This window comes from Adiantum capillus-veneris, chromosome 12, assembly GCF_014529385.1.
Source record: "Adiantum capillus-veneris isolate H3 chromosome 12, ASM1452938v2, whole genome shotgun sequence".
In the NCBI taxonomy this organism is placed as follows: Eukaryota; Viridiplantae; Streptophyta; class Polypodiopsida; order Polypodiales; family Pteridaceae; genus Adiantum; species Adiantum capillus-veneris.
This window is the reverse complement of record NC_140942.1, coordinates 60,488,063-60,508,145: the sequence shown is the minus strand read 5'-3', so window position 1 is coordinate 60,508,145 and position 20,083 is coordinate 60,488,063. Positions and strand designations below refer to the sequence as shown.

Sequence of the window (20,083 nt, the reverse complement as noted above, 5' to 3'; positions counted from 1 at the left end):
GGATGTACATACCGCTTTCTTGCATGGTGATGTGGAAGAAGAGCTTTACATGAAGCAACCCGAGGGTTTTGTCATCCTTGGCAAGGAACATTTGGTATGTATGCTCGATAGAAGCTCGTATGGGCTGAAACAATCATGTAGACAGTGGTACAAGAAGTTTGATCCCTTCATGCTTAAACATGGTTACAAAAGAAGCCATGCAGACCATTGTTTGTATACCAAACGTGATGAGGATGGCAACCCTATCATTCTTGTGCTCTATGTAGACGATATGTTGATAGCTGCAAAGAAAAGAAGCACTGTTGATGCTCTTAAAGGGCAGCTGAAATCTGCGTTTTTTATGAAAGACCTTGGGGTAGCTGAACATATACTTGGAGTGCGTATTGCACAGCAAAGAGACAAACACAGCAAAGAGACAAGCGCCTATTGTATTTGTCGCAAGAAAAGTACATTGAAAAGGTGCTGGACAGATTTAACATGGCTGAAGCAAAGCCTCTTGGTGTGCCATTACAACCATATGTTAAAATTTCCAAGGATGGTTGTCCCAAGTCAAAGGAAGAAGCCAATGACATGCAAAGTGCCTTATGCTTCAGCTTGTGGTTCACTTATGTATGCTATGGTTGCTACTAGGCCTGACATAGCCCATGCAGTGGGAGTTGTTAGCCGGTTTATGGCTAATCTAGCCAGGTTACATTGGGATGCAGTGAAGTCCATTATGAGGTACTTGAAAGGGACTAAAAACAAATGCCTCTGCTATGGTAAAGGACCAATGGAGTTGAAGGGATTTTGTGACTCTGACATGGCTGGTGATGTGGATACACGAAAATCCACAAGTGGCTATGTATTTACTCTCTCTCTCTCTCTCTCTCTCTCTCTCTCTCTCTCTCTCTCTCTCTCTCTCTCTCTCTCTCTCTCTCTATGTATGTATGTATGTATGTCACGTGACACATCCAACCCTATGTGTCCGTGAACAAGCTACTTGATAACAAGGGTTCCGTCAGTCCAGTCAATCTAGATTAGAAATGTTCTGACACTTTGTGAGTCTGTTTGCAGACCGTGCATGACCAAGCACTTAGTGTAGATGCATATCCTCTAGTTGCACACAGCATGATCATTAGAATCCATCAGAATCCTTCAGGGGAATTTTTCAACGCATTTAGCCTATTTTACCTATTTTTAACATTTTTCACTTATTACTTTAAGTGACTTTTGTTGGAAAGTAGGTAGGGCAAATGGGGTAAGATAATATATAAGCAAACCAAGCTCAGCACTATTTGGCAGATGAGCAAGGAGAACGCAGGCTTTGGCAACAGGTTTCCCTCTCTCTTAGCAAGACTCCCACTTGGGCGATTTTCCCCTCAAGCAAGTCCTAGTGTTTTTTATCATCATCGCCTAGCCTCCCTCAACTTGGCGTTTTCAACAGATCATCACCGCAGAGCCATCACAAGACCTAGCGTTTTCAGCAAAACGCCCATCGCCAAGCCTCATCCAACCTAGCGTTTTTCATCCATGCATTGCCCGTTGTAGATTTCAGCATTTGGCGATTTTCAGCAGGTTGTTTTCAGCCCCTTTCCATAGCCATTTCAGCCCCACAGTAGCAGCAGATTTTCAGCCATAAAGACCAGCAAAATCAGCGTTTTCCACAACGTTTTCAACAATCGCAGAATTCAACCAGCAACGTTTTTTGGACAGCAGATAAAGATCATCAGATTTCAGCCACAACGTCGGTCTCGTCACCCCCATCGTCGACATCGACCTAGTCTAGACTTGCATCAGTTTCATGCACACTTTGTACCAGTTTGTGCAATCAATCGTAGACCACTCTCGCCAACGAGAGTGGGGCCTTCGGAGGAGGGTTTTACAACGTCTTTGGTGTCGTATTTCTCTTCTCTCTCTATCTCTCAGTCTCATACACTTGCACGCACAGTGTCCACTCACTTTGTTCGTGATCATTGCACTCTCTCATTAAAGACGGAAGGCTCTCTCTTCAATAAGAACAAAAAGGAACCTTGAGCACATTATGGAGCACTCATCTTGAGAAAGAACAACATTCATTCCGCTGCACCTTACAATGGTATCATAGCTTTGGCACTGTTCTGTATCACTCAAGGAAAGAACCACAAGAATCACAAGAATTTTTTTGCTTGTTGCGGTCGCACGAACCCAAGTTCGCTTGGGCGTGTCGATTCCTAATCGTGTTTTTGAAGAGTGATAGGAATCCCAAGAAAGAAGGGCTTGTCCAGCCTCCCCTTGTGCCTCTTTTCACTCATTGAGAGCGGACCGTGCACTTAGCGGCCAATCGACGTGAGGTGGGAAAAAGCAACCTTGGTGTGAGCGCAAGGCCGCCAAGGGGTGGGCCCGCGGAAAAGAATAGAACTCGAGTGAAGAGAAGATCCTTCTCAAACACAAATTGCAAGCGAAAGAAAAACCTCAAGACCCTCAAGAACCCAAGTTCCTCGTAAACTTAAGAACCAAAGATCAAAGTGCATGGTCATCACCAGAAGCGGAATGGATACTTCGCATACAAGTGATGAGCATGAGAGAGGCGACGAAGAATTTTCCCCACTAAGAGATTTTTCCGACCCTCCCCCTTCGCCATCTACACCACAAATTGTACCAAATCCTATGGAGGCGATGGTCAAGACGATGATGGACATGATGGCCAAACAAGAAGCGACTCGCATTGCCTTGGAACGCGAGCGCGATGAATGAAAAGAAAGAAAAGCACAAAGAAAGGAGGAAGCTGAAGCAAGACGAGCGGCTTGGGAGGCCGATCAGGAGGCTCAAAGAGCAACCTTGGAGGCCGAGCGTGAGGCTCAAAGAGAACTCCGCACTCAAGAATTGGCTCGACAAGTTCTTGCCTCGAAGTCTGAACCAGTCAAAGAAGTTGGTAGTTCCTCAAGTGGCGCAAGCCATGATGCAGACTCCAACAATCTAGTCACAGAGAAGCCGACTTTCAGTAGGTATGATGGTAAGATGGATGCTATGGTTATTCATTCTTGATTGCATCAATTTAATGCTTATTTTGCGACAACTAAGAAGACAGGGAATAGCAAGGTTTTGACGGCAGCTATGTACCTTGCCAGTGATGCCATCAATTGGTACCACGCATGTCAAGAGGCACAGTTAGCCGCGCACCTAGAGGAAGCCGACGAACTCACGCCCCATTCCTTCAATTGGGCTAATTTCCAAGACAAGCTCAAGGAGCGGTTTATGCCACCTCAGTACCTCGCACGATTGAAGGACGATATACGCGCTCTCAAGCAAAATGGTATGCTGGTTATGTCTTTCTCTAATCGTGTTTTGCAGCTCGACACTCAATTACGCAAATCGGATGTGGAGCACAAGGAGGCATTCCTTTATGGATTGGACGAGTATATCAAGTATGATGTCGAGGTACTTGATCCAATCAATCTCAACAAGGCAGTAGCGATTGCTCTCGCACACGAGATAAAGCACAAGGGAAAGCCTAAGGAAAACAAGACTTCTCAAGGATTCTGTCACAAAGTGATGACGTGGCGGACAGCAGAAATCCTAATTTCTGCCAGAAACCCTAAAATTCCTGCAAACCCTAATTTTTGGAAATCGCGAAGGCGGAATATTAAAATTTATAAAAAAAAAGAAGACAGGAAAAGCAAAAAGTTGACTCCCTCTGCATCTGGAGATGCGGGCTGGGATCACAACAAAGATTCAGGCAGAGAGTATGGCTCGCCTTGGCCTACTTAGGCAGAGCGGCGAGAGATAGAGCGTCGCCAGTTGATCGGCGATGCAACAAAGATGATGCTCAATTTTGCCAAGGACCCGAAGATGGCAAAATATATGAACCAGACCTCTTTGGAAGAGGTACAGACAGAGTGGCAGAGAACCACAACACCACTCCCGAAACCCGCTCTCAAGAAATCTTCTGCCTCCAAGAAATATACGGAGAAGGAACTAGAGAATGTGGTTGATGCACGGATTGCTCAGCTTTTCGACGTGCAAAAGAAGGACAAAAAGCACGGAAAAAAGCAGAAGAAAGGCACTGACTTCCCGGGATATTTGGGTCGTCGGTCGACATTCGACAAGGCAAAGAAACTGAAGAAGCGCGTCAAGTTTGAAGGCCTACCCAGTTCTTCTTCTTCTTCTTCTTCTTCTGACAGTTCTTCTAGCTCTTCAGACTCGAGCGAAGAAGACAGGAAAAGCAAAAAGCGAAGCAAGAAACAAAGCTTTGGAAAGGGCAAGAAAAAGGCAAAGAAGGCTACATCTCGCCCAGAGACTAACAGTTCTACTGAGGACTCGTCTACAGACAGCTCAGATTCCGATGACGGAAAGTTTTATGCGAACAAGAAGAATTTTTACAAAGCCAACCAGTATGACTTTCTCGAAGATGAAAGCAAGAAAGTCCGAGAGTTTAAGGAAGGTGGCCACTCGCTCAAGTTTGATACTTTTTCAGGATACTCAGATGCTTCGAAGGCTTTGTCTTTTATACAGCAATTGGACATCGCTTTCGCGGGAGGACGCTATTCAGAGCACTCCAAGATCTGGAACCATCTTCGGATGACCAAGAAAGATACAATCAATGCTTATTGTGAAAGATTCTGGAGCTCTTTTCTACCCGCCTCTTCATTCAAGAAGATCTCGTTCAGAGAACAGATTGAGCGGTTTACCTTGGGTCTACCTACAGAGATCCGAGATCACTGCTTGGAACAGAAGTCAGCTTCTATTCAGGAGTTGATGAGTCATGCGAAGAGGGGCTTTGCCATTCACTCTGGCAGTCTGACCTACCCCAGAGATGAGGCCATGACACAACGAGCCGAACAAACTTTTCGGAATGAAAGTAGAAAGAAAAAGAGCAACCCAGAGAAAAAAGGATGCACGACCCAAGCTTACTCCTGAGGAGAGAGCTCACTTCATCAGAGAGGGGAAGTGCTTTGGATGCGGGGAACAGGGACATATCTCCGCGAAGTGCCTAAAAAGGCACAGAAAGAACAGCATGATAAAGACGACGACAGGCCTGAGAGTTCGAGAGCAGCTGAGGAACGTGGCAGAAAAGGCAGATAGAAAAACAGAACTAGTACCACATGGCGTGGGACCTGCATCGAATCTAATGAATGAAAGTACAAACTTTGCCGCTTTTGGGGCAAAGTGAAGGATCAGGAAGCTCTTTTGAAGGAGCCAAGGCCAACTTCTTTTCACTTTGAATTGGCGGCTCGATTTGGAATTACGCCCAATAGACTGATGCCATAGGCGGAGGTAGTTCGACTGGCACCCGGATGGGATGTTGCCATTACACCGAGCATTGGCAAACTTCGTTTGCAATGACAGGGGTGTTCAGGGCACGCGAGTGACGTTCTACTCAGGATCCCTTGGTACCACAAGAACTACGCCGTGGTTGACTACCGGGCCGAGAAAGCGACTTTGATAAATGAAGGGCTTAGAGATTGTACTTGATGAACTTCAGTTTCTTACTCATTCTTTTGGAAGAGAACTGAACGATGGATAAAGGTTGAATATGTTTTGACCTGATCGAAAGAACGCCAAGATTTTTCTCCACACTCATGCCGATTGCTTTTCAGAGGGCCTGAAGATCAAACCATTGATCTGATACCTGGAAGCACGCCACCGAATCGGCCACCTTATCGTGTGAGCCGAGTACAGAATGAAAAGATTATGAACCAAGTGAAAGACCTCTTGGAAAAGGGTCTTGTCCAACCTAGTACTTCACCGTATTGCTCTCCAGTGTTGTTGGTTTTGAAGAAAGACGGATCTTGGAGAATGTGCATCGATTATAGCACTCTCAACGAAATCACCATCAAGAACAGATTTCCGATTCCTAGGATCGATGATATACTTGACAGGTTACAGGGATCCTCGTGCTTTAGCAGGATTGACTTGAAGAGTGGATATCATCAGATCAAGATAGCGCCAAGAGATGTCTACAAGACAGCTTTTCGGACGACTTTTGGGTTATTTGAGTTTTTGGTGATACCTTTTGGCTTAACCAATGCTCTTGCGACATTTAACCGGATGATGGATAGGATTTTTCGAGAGTACAGGCTATTTGTTGGCACTTTCTTTGACGACATCATTGTTTTCTCCAAGAATGAGGCAAAACACAGAGATCATCTGCTTCAAGTCTTTCAGGCATTACGAGATCACACGTTAGTGATTAATGCAAAGAAAAGTGAATTTTTCCTACCAGAGATACACTTTTTGGGACACATTGTGTCAACAGCAGGAGTGCAAATGGACCCGGCCAAGATAGAGACTATCCGTGATTGGCCAGATTTGAGGAATGTCCATGAAGTTAGAAGCTTCTTGGGATTGTGTTCGTACTACAGGCGGTTCATACAAAAGTTTGCAGAGGTTGCTTCCCCTTTGCATACCTTGACACAAAAAGGAGTACCTTTTTCGTGGGGACCCACAGAGGTGACTGCCTTTCAGATACTGAAAGAGAAATTGACTACGGGACCTATTTTGACTTTGTTGGACTTGCAGAAGTCATTTGAAGTATATTGTGATGCTTGTGGTTGTAGTCTGGGTGCGGTCTTGATGCAAGAAGGCCATGTCATAGCTTACGAGAGCCGTTTGTTCTCTAGGCCGGAGATGAAAGCACAGATTTATGAGAAAGAGCTTTTGGCGGTTATCCATGCTCTTACTCAGTGGCGGCATTACCTACTCGGAGCAGATTTTACTGTCTTTACAGACCATCAGAGTTTGCGCTACTTCTTGTCACACAAGCAGCTTTCAGAAAAGCAGATGCGATGGACGAACATCTTGTCATAGTTCCACTTCCAGATTGTCCATGTGCAAGGACAGAAGAATGTGGTGGCAGATGCTTTGTCTCGAAAACCGTTGGTTCTGGCTATTTCCGCGATACATCATAAGAGCTTCGAGGATATGGTCGATCAGTATGCCACAGATACAGATTTTGCAGATATTTTCACACGGATACGAGATGGGGAGACAGTAGCGGGATACTCCCTTCGGGAAGGCTACTTGATGAAAAAGACTATGTTGTGCGTTACACAGCCGTTGAGGGATAAGGTTATGATTGAATGCCACTATCCACCTTTTACGGGTCACCGCGGCATTGCTACCACCATGAAGGGGGTAGAGAGATACTTCTTTGGGCCGAGACTCAAAAAGGATGTGGAAGAGTTTGTGCGCAGTTGCTTGGTATGCCAGAAGGTCAAGTTTGACAGGCAAAAGGCACAGGGATTGTTACAGCCTTTACCCGTACCCACCCACCCCTAGGAAAGTATTGCAATGGATTTCATTTTTGGTCTCCCGAGAACACAGAAAGATCACGATGATTTCTCGATTACATGGCACGTCTAAGAAGATTGTCTCCGACAGAGACCCCAGATTTATGAGTTTGTTTTGGAAGGCAATTTGGGAGAACATTGGCACGCAGTTGCAGTTCTCGTCATCGTTCCACTTGCAGACTGATGGGCAATTTGAGATTGCCAATTCAGTGATTTTAGATTTATTGAAGTCTTGTATCTCGGATCAGAAGACTCAATGGAAAAAGAACTTACCTTTGGTGGAATTTGCCTACAATAACACGATACACTCTTTGACGGGGACGACGCCATGTGAGATTGTTGAAAGTGCTGCGAAGGTTCCATCCTTCTTGAGCACGAAAGATTAGATATTGGAAGCGGATGAATATTCGCGAGATCTGGATACGGCTTTTGCCAAGGTTCGCGAGACTTTACAAGAGTCTCAAGAACGACAGAAAAAGGCAGCAGATCGCCATTGTCGCGACTTGAAATTGAAGGAGGATGATTGGGTGCTCTTACTTTTGAGAAGGCACGCCTGCGAAAGAAAAAGGGAAAGGAGAGGCTTTTTCCAAAGCTTAGTATGTGATACTACGGACCTTTCCAGAGCACTGACAAGATAAATGATGTCTCCTTCCGATTGGAACTGCCAGATACTTGGAGGATTCATAATGCATTGCATGTGAGTCTCTTGAACCCTGTTAAGGGTGATGTGCCTAATGATGGGGAGCCCGATGAGCAACCCGCAGTGGAAGAAAACGAGGAGATCCTTGTTCCTGAATAGATTTTGGCACATAATGATACGAAGAAAGGTAAAGTCTGAAGGCGGTTCCTGGTTTAGTTCAAGAACTTTCCTGCATTTGATGCGAAGTGGATGGAGGAGGAGGACCTAGCAGATACTCCTCGGATTGTGAAACTTTACCTCAATGCTTTGGTTTAGCATAGTCTACTCCAAACGGAACCCAGAATTCAGCTTGGCCGGAGATCTGGTGCAATGGGATGCACAAGAGGGGAGTTACTCCACTCCTTTGTCAACAGATGCCTCGATTTTGATACTAAAGTCACTGATGTCTCTTTGAGGTTCGGGGATACTGAGAGCTGACAGTATTCTGCTGGATGACTTTATGAAATGGAATTCCTGATTATGATACTGATTTGTTCTTGACTTCTTGTGAGTGCAGGAACTGATAACCGAAATGACTGCAGCATTTTGGTCTGATTGATCTCGAATAGACATGGTTGCAATAGGGGTTAGACAATCGGACATCGTTGAGGTCCCGATTGGACCTAGATGTGATTGCTAGCTACATTGCCGATAAATCATGGTCTAAGATCCGAATGAATGTTGAATGTCATGTGATGTCCTGTGATGTCTGGTGATGTCCTGTGATGTCGTGTGATGTGACTATCGATTTTGTACATGTGCTAGATGTGTGTTCCTAGTACGTAGATACTAACAGTCAGTGTCTGCTAAGACGGTTTATGGCTTTTGTCGGTTTTGCAGGCGTAATCACGGTCGATTACAATGCTTTCAAGAGGGGGGTATGTCACATAGTGATGACGTGGCGGACAACAGAAACCCTAATTTCTGGCAAAACCCTAAAATTCCTGCGAACCCTAGTTTTTGCCAGAAACCCTAATTTCCAGAAATCGCGGAGGCAAAATATTAAAATTTAAAAAAAAATGGGAGAAAGAAAGAGAAAAAGAGAACTTGCTTTTTACTGACTCTCATTGAGAGAGAGAGAATCTGCTTTTGCTTTCAAGCTTTTGGGGCTCTGCTTTTGGGCATCCCTTGTAACCTTTAAATTAGTGGTGAGGGCCTCACTTCTCAGAGCATCTGGACGCAGAGTCTGAGAGTGAAACCCTAACCGCTCTCTTGTACTTTGATGATTGATTAATACAAAAAGAAATACCGAAAGGGGCGCCAGTCTTTGGGGCCAATATCTCTAGGAACGGAACTCCGCCGGGCCAGTGCAAATCTATTGTGATCTGTGAATTGTTTTGAAGTGGTTATTTGGTGTTGTCGCGGTTGATTCTTGACTTGGAGTGTCCAAGTCTGTTATACAGAACCCCTCAGAATTCTCAGAACACGCAGAATGGTAAGAATGGTAACTCTTCTAGCTCTTCTTCCTCTAATTCCTCGGAAAAGAACTCTTAGCAATGAATCTAAGGGTAAAACTAAAGCACCTGCAAAACCTAAGCTAACCCCATATGAAAAAGCTGCACAAGGAATTGTAGGAGGATACATCACGGCTGAAGAACAAGTGATTTATGCTAAGGAAGGTAGATGTTATCAATGTCACGTCAAGGGTCACATTAAGAAGGCTTGTCCTAAGACGGCCCCACCTAAAGAACCAAAGGCACCCACAACAACCACAAGTACTATAGTGAACCAAGCTGAATCTTCTCATGACTCTGACACACACATTGATGAGTCTCTCATGAAGTGTTATGGTCGTGTAAAGGATTAGCGTCTTATTATATTGTTTGATCCAGGTAGTATGCATGATGTGATCAGTCCCTCTCTTGTTGAGAGAGCCCGCCTAGAGGTTAGTCAAAAATCTCCTCTCGAGGTTTCTAGCTTTGCTCCTGGTATGGACTCTCTCATCACGAAAGAGTGCCTCGATGTGATGTTTACCGTTCAACAAGCTGCTTTCCGTCGGAAATTTCTTGTGTCTCCTCTCTTAGGATGTGATATGATTTTGGGCATTAAATGGTTTCGTGAGCTTAACCCTCTCATTGATTGGGAGGCTAACACTCTCACTTTGCATGCCAAAACTGACTCCCACCTCATCATTCGTGCTGAGGAGGGCTTGTATTCTTTGCCTCTCATCTCTCATGTACAGGTAAAGCGCGAATTACAACAAGGAGCACAAGCAACATTCATCTATGCTGCTCCAATTTCCCAGAGCATTCAGGCTCCAGCTAAGTATTCAGATTTGTTTACGAAGTTTAAACATCTCTTTTTGCAGGATGATCTTCCACCTCGTCTCCCACCTGAGCGGCCGGAGGACCATCGCATCCAGCTTATGGAGGGGGCACAGCCTGTCCGTAAGGCTCCCTATCGTTTGAACAAGACACAGCAGGAAGAGTTAGAGCGACAACTCACGGAGTTGGTGGCTAGAGGATTCATACGTCCTAGTGTAAGTCCTTTTGCTGCTCCTATTTTATTTGTTCGCAAGAAGGATGGTTCGTCTCGTTTGTGTGTTGATTATAGGGCATTAAACAAGATGACCGTCAAGAACAAGTTTTCGATGCCACACATTGAGTATATCCTCGATAGGCTCAATGGGCAAAGGTTTTCAGCAAGGTCGATCTCAAAAGTGGATACCATCATGTACGGGTATTCAAAGGCGACATTTTCAAGACAGCTTTTCGCACCGAGCGAGGGCAATGAGAGTATATTGTTATGCCTTTTGGATTGACAGGTGCCATGGGTACATTTAATCGTCTCATGGTAGGTCGTTTCGGTGATATGGTCGGTGTATGTGTGTTCATCTTTTTGGATGATATTCTCATTTTTTCTGCATCGTGGGAGCAACATGAAAGAGATGTCGAAAGGGTACTAACCCGTTTGGATGAGTGTCAGTTGTACATTGCAGCTAAGAAGTCTGAATTTTTTCTTACTGAAGTCACTTATCTGGGTTATATCATTTCTGCAGAAGGCGTCAAGCTAGATCCCTCGAAGGTGGAACAGGTTCGTAATTGGGATTTGGCCAAAACTGCATATGATGTGCGTTCTTTTCTTGGTTTATGTCAAGCATATAGTTCGCACATAGAGAATTTTGCACACATTGTTACACCTATGACTGATGTTTTGAAAGGGGTAAATACTCGCCGTCAGTGCGTAGACTTGCCCGAAGCAACCATTGAGGCTTTCGCAGCTCTCAAGGTTGCGGTGACAGAAGCATCGTGTCTTATCCTTGCCTCTTGGGATGATCCCTTTGAGGTATGGACGGATGCGAGCAATGTCGCCATACGTGTTGTGCTTCAACAGCATGGTCGTCCTGTAGCTTTCCTTAGCCGGAAGCTCAATAGTGCGGAAAAGAATTATTCAATTTATGATAAAGAACTCTTGTTTGTCATTCACTCTCTTAAGCATTGGAAGCATTTTCTTTGTGGTAGAGAGTTTACAGTTCGCACACATCATCAAGCCCTCAAGTGGCTCCATTCTATGCCTAGTGTACATTGGAGTGATCGCAAAGCACGGTGGTCACAATTTTTTGAGCAATTTAGAGGTTTGATTGAGTATGTGCCTGGAAAAGCTAACCCTGTTGCAGATGCGTTGAGTCGCAAAGGACAGATATTGGCTCTTGAGTCAAGATCCACATTTTCTATTTAGGGTGAGTCTTTCGACAGCATGAAGAATCAGTATGCGGATTCCGAGTTTGGTAAGCATTGGTTGCAGGCTCTTGCTTCCCAAGGGCGAAGCAACTATCTCATTCATGATGTTTTGTTGTATTTTCGTCAACGTTTATGTGTGTTGCCCTCTCTTAGGCCAACCATATTGCATGATGCACATGATTCTCTCACGGGTGAGCACAGGAAATGAACCCCACTTTGGAAAAAATTAAAAGATTCTTTTATTGGCCTAAAATGCGAAAAAATGTGTATCGTTATGTCACACAGTGCACTATATGTCAAAAAGTAAAAGCTCATCGAGGTACGCAGCAAAGCCTCTTGCTTCCGCTGCCTATTCCCGATAAACCTTTTCAAGATGTTTCCATGGATTTTGTGACTAACCGACCACCAAGTTTGCATTCAAGGAACACTCAATGTTTGACAATTGTTGATCGTTTCAGCAAGTTTTGCATGTTGATTCCTTGTAAAGCCACAGTTACTGCACAAGATGTAGCACGGTTGTTCATTAAGCATTGGTACCCCCTCTGTGGTTTGCCAAAATCAATTGTTTCAGATAGGGATGATAAGTTCACGTCCAATTTTTGGCGCGCACTCTTTGAAAATTTTGGCACTAAGTTGAATTTTTCATCGACTTTTCATCCACAGTCAGATGGTCAAACAGAAATTCACAATCAATTGGCTTTTGATGTTTTAAAGTCAAATATGCATGATCAGCAGTCTCAGTGGCAGCTCTATCTCCCATTGGTTCAGGCTATTTTGAATGACTCTTTTTCTTCTGCCATTGGTCGAACTCCGTATGAGTCAGCTTTTGGCCGTCCGCTCCAGTCACTTTTGACTCGCTCGGTCAGTCAAATGCATGATGCCAATGCTGAAAGTCAGTCGTTGGATGAGATTTCTGAGTGTGAAGCTTCGGCTAAGCAAGGCTCAAGAATCTTATTCACAGCAAATGCTTGATGCCAATGTTGAAAGTCAGTCATTGGATGAGATTTCTGAGAGTGTGAAGCTTCGGCTAAGCAAGGCTCAAGAATCTTATTCACGGCAAATGCGTGATGCCAATGTTGAAAGTCAGTCATTGGATGAGATTTCTGAGAGTGTGAAGCTTCGGCTAAGCAAGGCTCAAGAATCTTATTCACGGCAAGCTAACAAGCATCGTTAGGAGGTTTCAATCAAGGAAGGAGATTGGGTGTATTTAAGAATCATGAAGCAACGTCTTCAACAAGTTGGAAAGAAGTGTCCAAAGTTGTCTTTTCGTATGTATGGTCCATTTCCAGTCATTAAAAAGATAAATGAGGTTTCAATGAAATTGCAGTTGCCTAACTCATGGTCAATGCACAACGTTTTCCATGTGTCTTGGTTGAAAGTGTTTCAGGGAACACCTCCAAAGGACATTTCGGAAGAAGAAGAGCCGGAGATCATCGATGAAGCTGAAGTCAGGGAGCCGGAGCAAGTGTTGTTGCATCGGTTTCGACATGGTTCGAAGAAGCAAGTGAGACAATACTTTTTGAAGTTCAAGGATCGAGGAACCCGCGAAGCGGTGTTGGTCGACGAAGAGTTTTTCAAGGATTATCCAGAGTTGTTGGCAGACTACAAGGAAGCCATGCAGCTCGGTACCAATACCTCACTTTAAAAAAGAGGGGATGTCACGTGACACATCTATGTGTCCGTGGACAAGCTACTTGATAACAAGGGTTCCGTCAGTCCAATAAGTCTAGATTAGAATTGTTCTGGCACTTTTGTGAGTCTGTTTGCAGACCGTGCATGACCAGGCACTTAGTGTAGATGCATATCCTCTGGTTGCACACAGCATGATCATAAGCATTCCATCAGAATCCTTCAGGGGAATTTTCCAACGCATTTAGCCTATTTTACCTATTTTTGACATTTTTCACTTATTAATTTAAGTGACTTTTGTTGGAAAGTAGGTAGGGCAAATGGGGTAAGATAATATATAAGCAAACCAAGCTCAGCACTATTTGGCAGATGAGCAAGGAGAATGCAGGCCTTTGGCAACAGGTTTCCCTCTCTCTCAGCAAGACTCCCACTTGGGCGATTTTCCCCTCAAGCAAGTCCTAGCGTTTTTTATCATCATCGCCTAGCCTCCCTCAACCTGGCGATTTCATCAGATCATCACCGCAGAGCCATCACAAGACCTAGCGTTTTCAGCAAAACACCCATCGCCAAGCGTCATCCAACCTAGCGTTTTTCATCCATGCATTGCCCGTTGTAGATTTCAGCATTTGGCGATTTTCAGCAGGTTGTTTTCAGTCCCTTTCCATAGCCATTTCAGCCCCACAGTACCAGCAGATTTTCAGCCATAAGACCAGAAAAATCAGCGTTTTCAGCAGTCACAGAATTCAGCCAGCAGCGTTTTTTGGACAGCAGATAAAGACCATCAGATTTCAGCCACAACGTCTGTCTCGTCACCCCCGTCGTCGACATCGACCTAGTCTAGACTTGCATCAGTTTCATGCATACACTTTGTACCAGTTTGTGCAATCAATCGTAGACCACTCTCGCCAACGAGTGGGGCCTTCGGAGGAGGGTTTTACGTCTCTAGTGTCGTATTTCTTCTCTCTATCTCTCAGTCTCACACATTTGCACGCACAGTGTCCACTCACTTTGTTCGTGATCATTGCACTCTCTCATTAAAGACGGAAGGCTCTCCCTTCCATAAGAACAAAAAGGAACCTTGAGCACATTATGGAGCACTCATCTTGAGAAAGAACAACATTCATTCCGCTGCACCTTACAATAGATAATGACATGTCAGTGTCCAAACCATCAGAGGATAAGGTCTTGCTTGTTGGAACTACTAGAATGCTTTTGGTGCTTTCTAGACTTCTTCTCTTACCTTTTTGAGTCTCTCTGAAGACGAAGACGACGAACTAGGATCATCCTCAAAGCGAACACACTTCTTGGATTTGCTTGCTTCCTTGAAAGAAGCTTTTCACCCTAAGTAGCCGAGATAATCAATTGAACAACTCTTCTTTTGAGAATGCTTTGTAGTATTCATTAGTTTATTCACCTTCTGCTCAAGAGAATCATCGAACTCTTCTTGTGAGTACAGTTTTTTCTTTTTTGCACTTTTCTTTCTTCTTCATAGCTAAGTGAGAGGGTGGCATCACGCCATCGTGAATGGACCTCATTAAGCGGGTGGTTCTGTAGCAGACTTGGACACCCCAAGTTGCAAATCCGGCACGACACACGATAAATCACTTGAATTTACTTCACAAACTTTATCACACTTCCATAGATACGACACGGCCCGATGTAGTTCCGTGCCTAGAGGTATTGGCCCCAAAGTCTACCGCCCCTTTCAGTATTTATTTTTATATTAATGCTTGAGCAAAATACAAAGTGAGGGTCCTCTTTGCTCAGTGCTCTCAGGCAAAACTGAGAAACAAAGAGACCCTTGATACAATTTAATAGGCCCCATGGCCTCCCAAAAGCAATACATGAAAAGCTTCAATCTCAAAAGCATCAGGTCCCTAGCGCTCTCACCCGCAAAGTTTCGCTTCCATATGCACTGGCCCCAAAGACTAGCGGCCTTCCACTATTTCTTTATTATTGATGCTTCACAAGGCACATTGTCCAAGGGTCCTCTCTTTGCGATTGCTCCCAAGTTAATTTGTCAAGAGAAGAGGGCTTGGCACACTTATAAAGGTTAAAAGAGGGCCCAAAAGCACAGCACCCCAAAAAGCTCTTACTTCTAAAAGCTATGCCTCCAAAAGCTAACACAAATTGACGTAGAGCCACGTCATCACTCGGTGTGATTTGCAACCACAATTTGCGGAGGGTTAGCCACAATTACGCTTTTGCATTGTTTTTAGGTTTTAAGGCCCCTCCACTGTTCTCTGATAAGTTGGGAAGGGCTAGATTATTGAATCATAACCCTTCTAGTCCCCTCGAACAATCTAAAGTTGGGGAGGCCTCCGGTCATGCAACGTCACAAACTTGCGACAAAAACTCCGTGCCACTTTGCCTCGTTTGAAGTTTAATTCCCTTTCAAGCAAGGCGGTGTTGTTTGTCTTACTGTTTTGTTCGGGAACTTGCTAGATAAACTTTGTCTATGAGACTTTTTATGTTGTGTGAAGCATGTACGTGTAAATTCTATTGCAGGAGTGTAAAACCTCAAAATTTGAGAAAATCATGAGGGCAATACTAGTAGGATGTATGAGTTTGAGAGATGAGTGACTAGAACATTTTATCTATAATCGGCTTGTCCATGCCCCAACCGATTTTTTATGGAACCAAGGTCCGTGGAAGGGATGGGTAGACGTATGCATCTTGTCAAAGTGGAGCAAAAGCAAGGAGGAGAAGGTAGAGAAAGAGAGGGATAGAGAGATTGCAAAAGAAACGGGGCATCAGCCCATGGTGACCAAGAAGATGCAACCCCCAAGGGATGACCCTCATCAATTAAGACCTTCAAGCTGCCTCCAATTGAGTGACTCCTCCCTCTCCTCCCCTTACACACGGATGCGTGCATACGTACACTATTTGGCATGAGATTTACCGGGGATCTTTCATTCCAATTTGACTTCCATGGTTGTGACTCAACAGGGGGTATGACATATGGTTTGATCGGTACATACCATACAGGTGAATTTACGAGAGAGATGGTTGTTCTCATGGCATATGGGAACTTTTACATCCCAAAGAAGACAACACCATCCACATGCAAACAGAGATTTCTATTGGACCTTGGTACGACATGTACATCACCTTGGAGGAGCATTTCTCGACCTTAATCTACAGGCTAGAGTAGAGCTTCGATACTTTGGACTTCCTTCTAGAGTTTATTAGTGAGATGCAAGGGATCATACACGTTTTGACTACTTGCTCCGCTGTATAGTTGCTCTCCTTCTCTCTCGATCCTTGGATTCTCCCCTTTAGAGTTCACCTTCGGTAACCTTGCAACATACACATTCCTCGACCTGTACAGATGTCATCTCCCAGCCTGATGGAAGGATAGTCAATCTGACTTGCGGTCTTGTAGCTTCTCGGTGTGGATCGTGCTTTGGTTGAAACCAGAGAATTGAAGGCAAGAGATAGGCATTTTGGCTCAGACAGGTTGATCTGGAAACCCTCTTCTAAGAGGATCTTGACAGCGGAGACTTCTTAGTCTGGCTTATCCACAAACACCCTTGTCTGGTTGACGGATTTCTTTGCGGATGGAGTTCCCAAGACTGTTGCTTCGCAATAGACATCTTCATTCGAGGCCTCGTATCTTCGGCTCCTAAAAATTTATTTAGCAACAGATGCTGGGGTGGGGGGGGTGGGGGGAGACTTACGCCACTCTGTTGCTTCATGATGGTCTAAGCATGCTTGTACGCCACTCTGTTGCTTCATGATGGTCTAAGCATGCTTGTACGCCACTCTGTTGCTTCATGATGGTCTAAGCATGCTTGTACGGCTAGCGTCTCTAGGTCGCACAGTTTTTGGCCTGCATCCATTTATCCTATCTTCATAGGTTTTCCCATATTATGGGTTGAGTTTATTCCCAGCCCTCATTTGCTAGGCAGGGGCCGAGGGCACTTGTCTAGTGATAGTGTATCTGTGGTGCACAACACCATATAAACAAACTAAAAGCAAAGATGTAATGTAATTAGAGTTCAATATCATGCTAGCTGATGAGAGCAACGTACAAAATTACCATCGAAACCAGGTAAGAAAAATGTGGGACAACTATATGAGAGATCCTGGCAAGCACCCTAAGCTTCAAATTAAAACACCAACGGTATAGAGCAGATGACTATACAAGAACAATGCACAACCATCTTTCAAAGGCTTGCCAACACAATTCATGATTCATGGATGGTTCGCATGCTTGTGTGAACAAAAAAGACCTGAATTTGAATCCCTCCGCCATCCAAACAAAAAGACCTACAATATGAAGCAAAGATACTTACTGCCCAATTTGGAAGCAATGCAAACATTGTTGGTGACAAACCACGATACAAGCCCCTAAATCCCTCATCTCTCAATATTTGTCGCAAAGTTCCTATTATTATGCCTCCTGCATTCCACGACAAATTTGTCAACAAATGACTACTTAAGAATTTTGAAAATTGCATCTCTATGTGAAACATCAAACTGAAACTATTTGTCTACATTATAAGAAAGCATAAAGGAAAGAAAGGAAGACAGATGTATTAACATCTCTTAAAGGCGCCCATAAGACCAAACCAAGGTACAATTGATGATGAAATCTCTCCTCACAAAGTGTAGTCCCAACTAAATCCCTAGCTAAAATAGAAAAGAAAAAACTCATGAAAGACTCTGAAGTTGTAGATCCAGCTTGCAAGTTGTAGAAGTAGTCTCTCCTTAACCTAGAATCTCAATGAATGGTTGCCTCAAGAAGAAGAGTCCATCAAGTCACCTTACAGTATTCTTACAATGGCAAACAATCATGGCTAGAATCTGCTGGTGATGAGGAAGCTGTAAGCAATGTCCTCGTGGACGTCTCACTCTACATATGGCGATGGCCCTAGGGCATCCATCTGACTGTGACGCCAAAGTTCCTCATGTAGAGACGCGTCTATGACAGTGATGGATGGAGGTGTCGAGCCTGTTGGACTTGCCCTGAAAAATACTCTCTGCATTGGCACCACAAAGAAAGCTGTCGAAGTTGTACAGGCACAAATGCCTTCCATTCTTCAACACCTTGCCTTACATACAAGAGACACGGTGGGATGAAAAGTGACAAAACGTAGTTGAGAACGGAGACCATTAACGAGCAAGAGACTTTTCTTAAAAAAGCAAACAAAAGAACTGATGTTGAAGAACTCTTTGCAAAAGAGCTCGAAAGCACTCCATGCTATAAAAGAAGCATGATTGAGAAACTTTATAGGCATAATACGTATAAGACAGCTGGATACACAACCCAGATACATCGTACAGTTATTCTTTCCTGAAGGATAACTCCTGCTACAAAGCCAGTACCAAAGAAACCAAGATATATACACTCAGTGAATCCATTGACAACTAGGAAAAATGAAGAAATATATATCTTAGTTCAGTTATCGAATTGCACCACAGATTTGCAATACAAATGTGGTATAATAACTATCATAACACTTATCAAATCAACAGCCAAAGAGGTAAAAAATGTGGTCATTTTGACTTACCTTGACCCCTTGAAAAAGCTCGATCAGAATTTCCATACACCTGCAATCGCGTCTTGACCACGTCTAGGGGGCAGACAAAAGTGGCAGCAATAGCACCTGCGCAAAAAGATAGGCCCAGTTGTTAGTTCAAGTAATGATACGATTTCAGCTGAGCATGATTCACATTTATGGTCATGCATTGCCATGCAGTTTGCAGATTTCAAAACCTCTGTCACTGAGCACTCTGTAAATATCGATAAATTCACTGATAAGGTGTTATGTTTCACAAGCGTGCTACGTGCGAGCTGCAAGTTGAGCAAAATACAAGCATGTACCTGCCCCAGCTCCTGCCACTGCATGGAAAATCTGGGAGCGATGTGTCTCCACCATGCCTTCGATCCACTTCCGCATGAGTTTCTTTGTCAGAAACATCAAAAGCAGCAACCCCAAATATTGCAGAGACTGAAAGACAAAAAACACGAAAAAGAACCCAAACGATGACCATACTTACTGGAATGTACAAGCTCTCAGGGGCATGTAGCCATTAGAGAGGGGAACAAATCCCAAAGGGGCAGGACCATCCACAAACAAAGAGATCAGGAGTGTGTCTCAAATAAAAAGCGCAGCTTTGTAAAGAGTATTCTGTTTGAGCCCGATGTTTGGTATGCAAAGACGCGCGGTACGTATTTGCTGTGCAGCGTAGGAGGGGCCTGCGCTACTCTCTCTTGCCGTCCGGGCTGGGCGTGTGTGTGTGTGTGCGCGCGTGTGCCCCCGGAGACTCGTGCGCAGGTTCACAACAATTAAAAGAGCTTCTTCACAGGGCAAAAATTTTGAAGAGGAAAGGGCTTAAAGGAACGTTTAGTAAGGCCAATGTCAATGGTAGCACGTCCACGTGGCAGCCAATTATATGCTCGCTAATAAGGCTGGGGTTCAGATGGCGGCGGCGGAAACTCTTGCTACTGCTCTTTCTGTGCTCTACCATGTTCACAAAAAGCGATAGACGATGACATGAGGATCAACTCCATTGGCATGGGAAAAAGGGTCCCGTTGCTCCAGCCAGTCAACTTCGAAGCGAAGGTAGCACAGAAGTGTTCCGAGGGGGGGCTCGAAATATGGAAGGTGGGTCGGGAAGCTGTTGAGCCTTTTTTGCATCCAATCCGATTTGGCCTGCTCAGCTCACGTTCCTTTTCTCTCCTCTGCCTCCATCTCGTCTGAACCCAACCTAAGAGGACTCTCCCATACCTAGTGCTACAGACGGAAACATGGCTGCCCTGCAAAATACCCAAGATAACACAATGTCTAGCATAAACGGACAAATCTGCATACCTGGCGATTCCCATAGCACATAACCAC

At 44.4% G+C, this 20,083-nt stretch overlaps 1 protein-coding gene across 3 annotated transcripts in view; it reads right to left on the bottom strand.

Moving 5' to 3' along the window:
- LOC147445801 (nicotinamide adenine dinucleotide transporter 1, chloroplastic-like) overlaps positions 1 to 19,558 on the bottom strand; it is a 49,774-nt gene extending 30,216 nt beyond the window's left edge. Inside the window, exons 1-4 of one of the 3 annotated variants that reach the window (XM_086525185.1) lie at positions 19,242 to 19,558; positions 19,066 to 19,147; positions 18,752 to 18,847; positions 17,534 to 17,640 (exon numbers count right to left, since the gene is read on the bottom strand). In XM_086525185.1, the coding sequence (XP_086381311.1) occupies positions 17,534 to 17,640; positions 18,752 to 18,847; positions 19,066 to 19,141 (279 nt within the window). In that variant the 5' untranslated portion in view covers positions 19,142 to 19,147; positions 19,242 to 19,558. The remainder of the gene's footprint in view (positions 1 to 17,533; positions 17,641 to 18,751; positions 18,848 to 19,065; positions 19,148 to 19,241) is intronic. The other 2 variants (XM_086525187.1, XM_086525186.1) reach the window with 2 other exon arrangements.
- Positions 19,559 to 20,083: the final 525 nt, after the last annotated feature.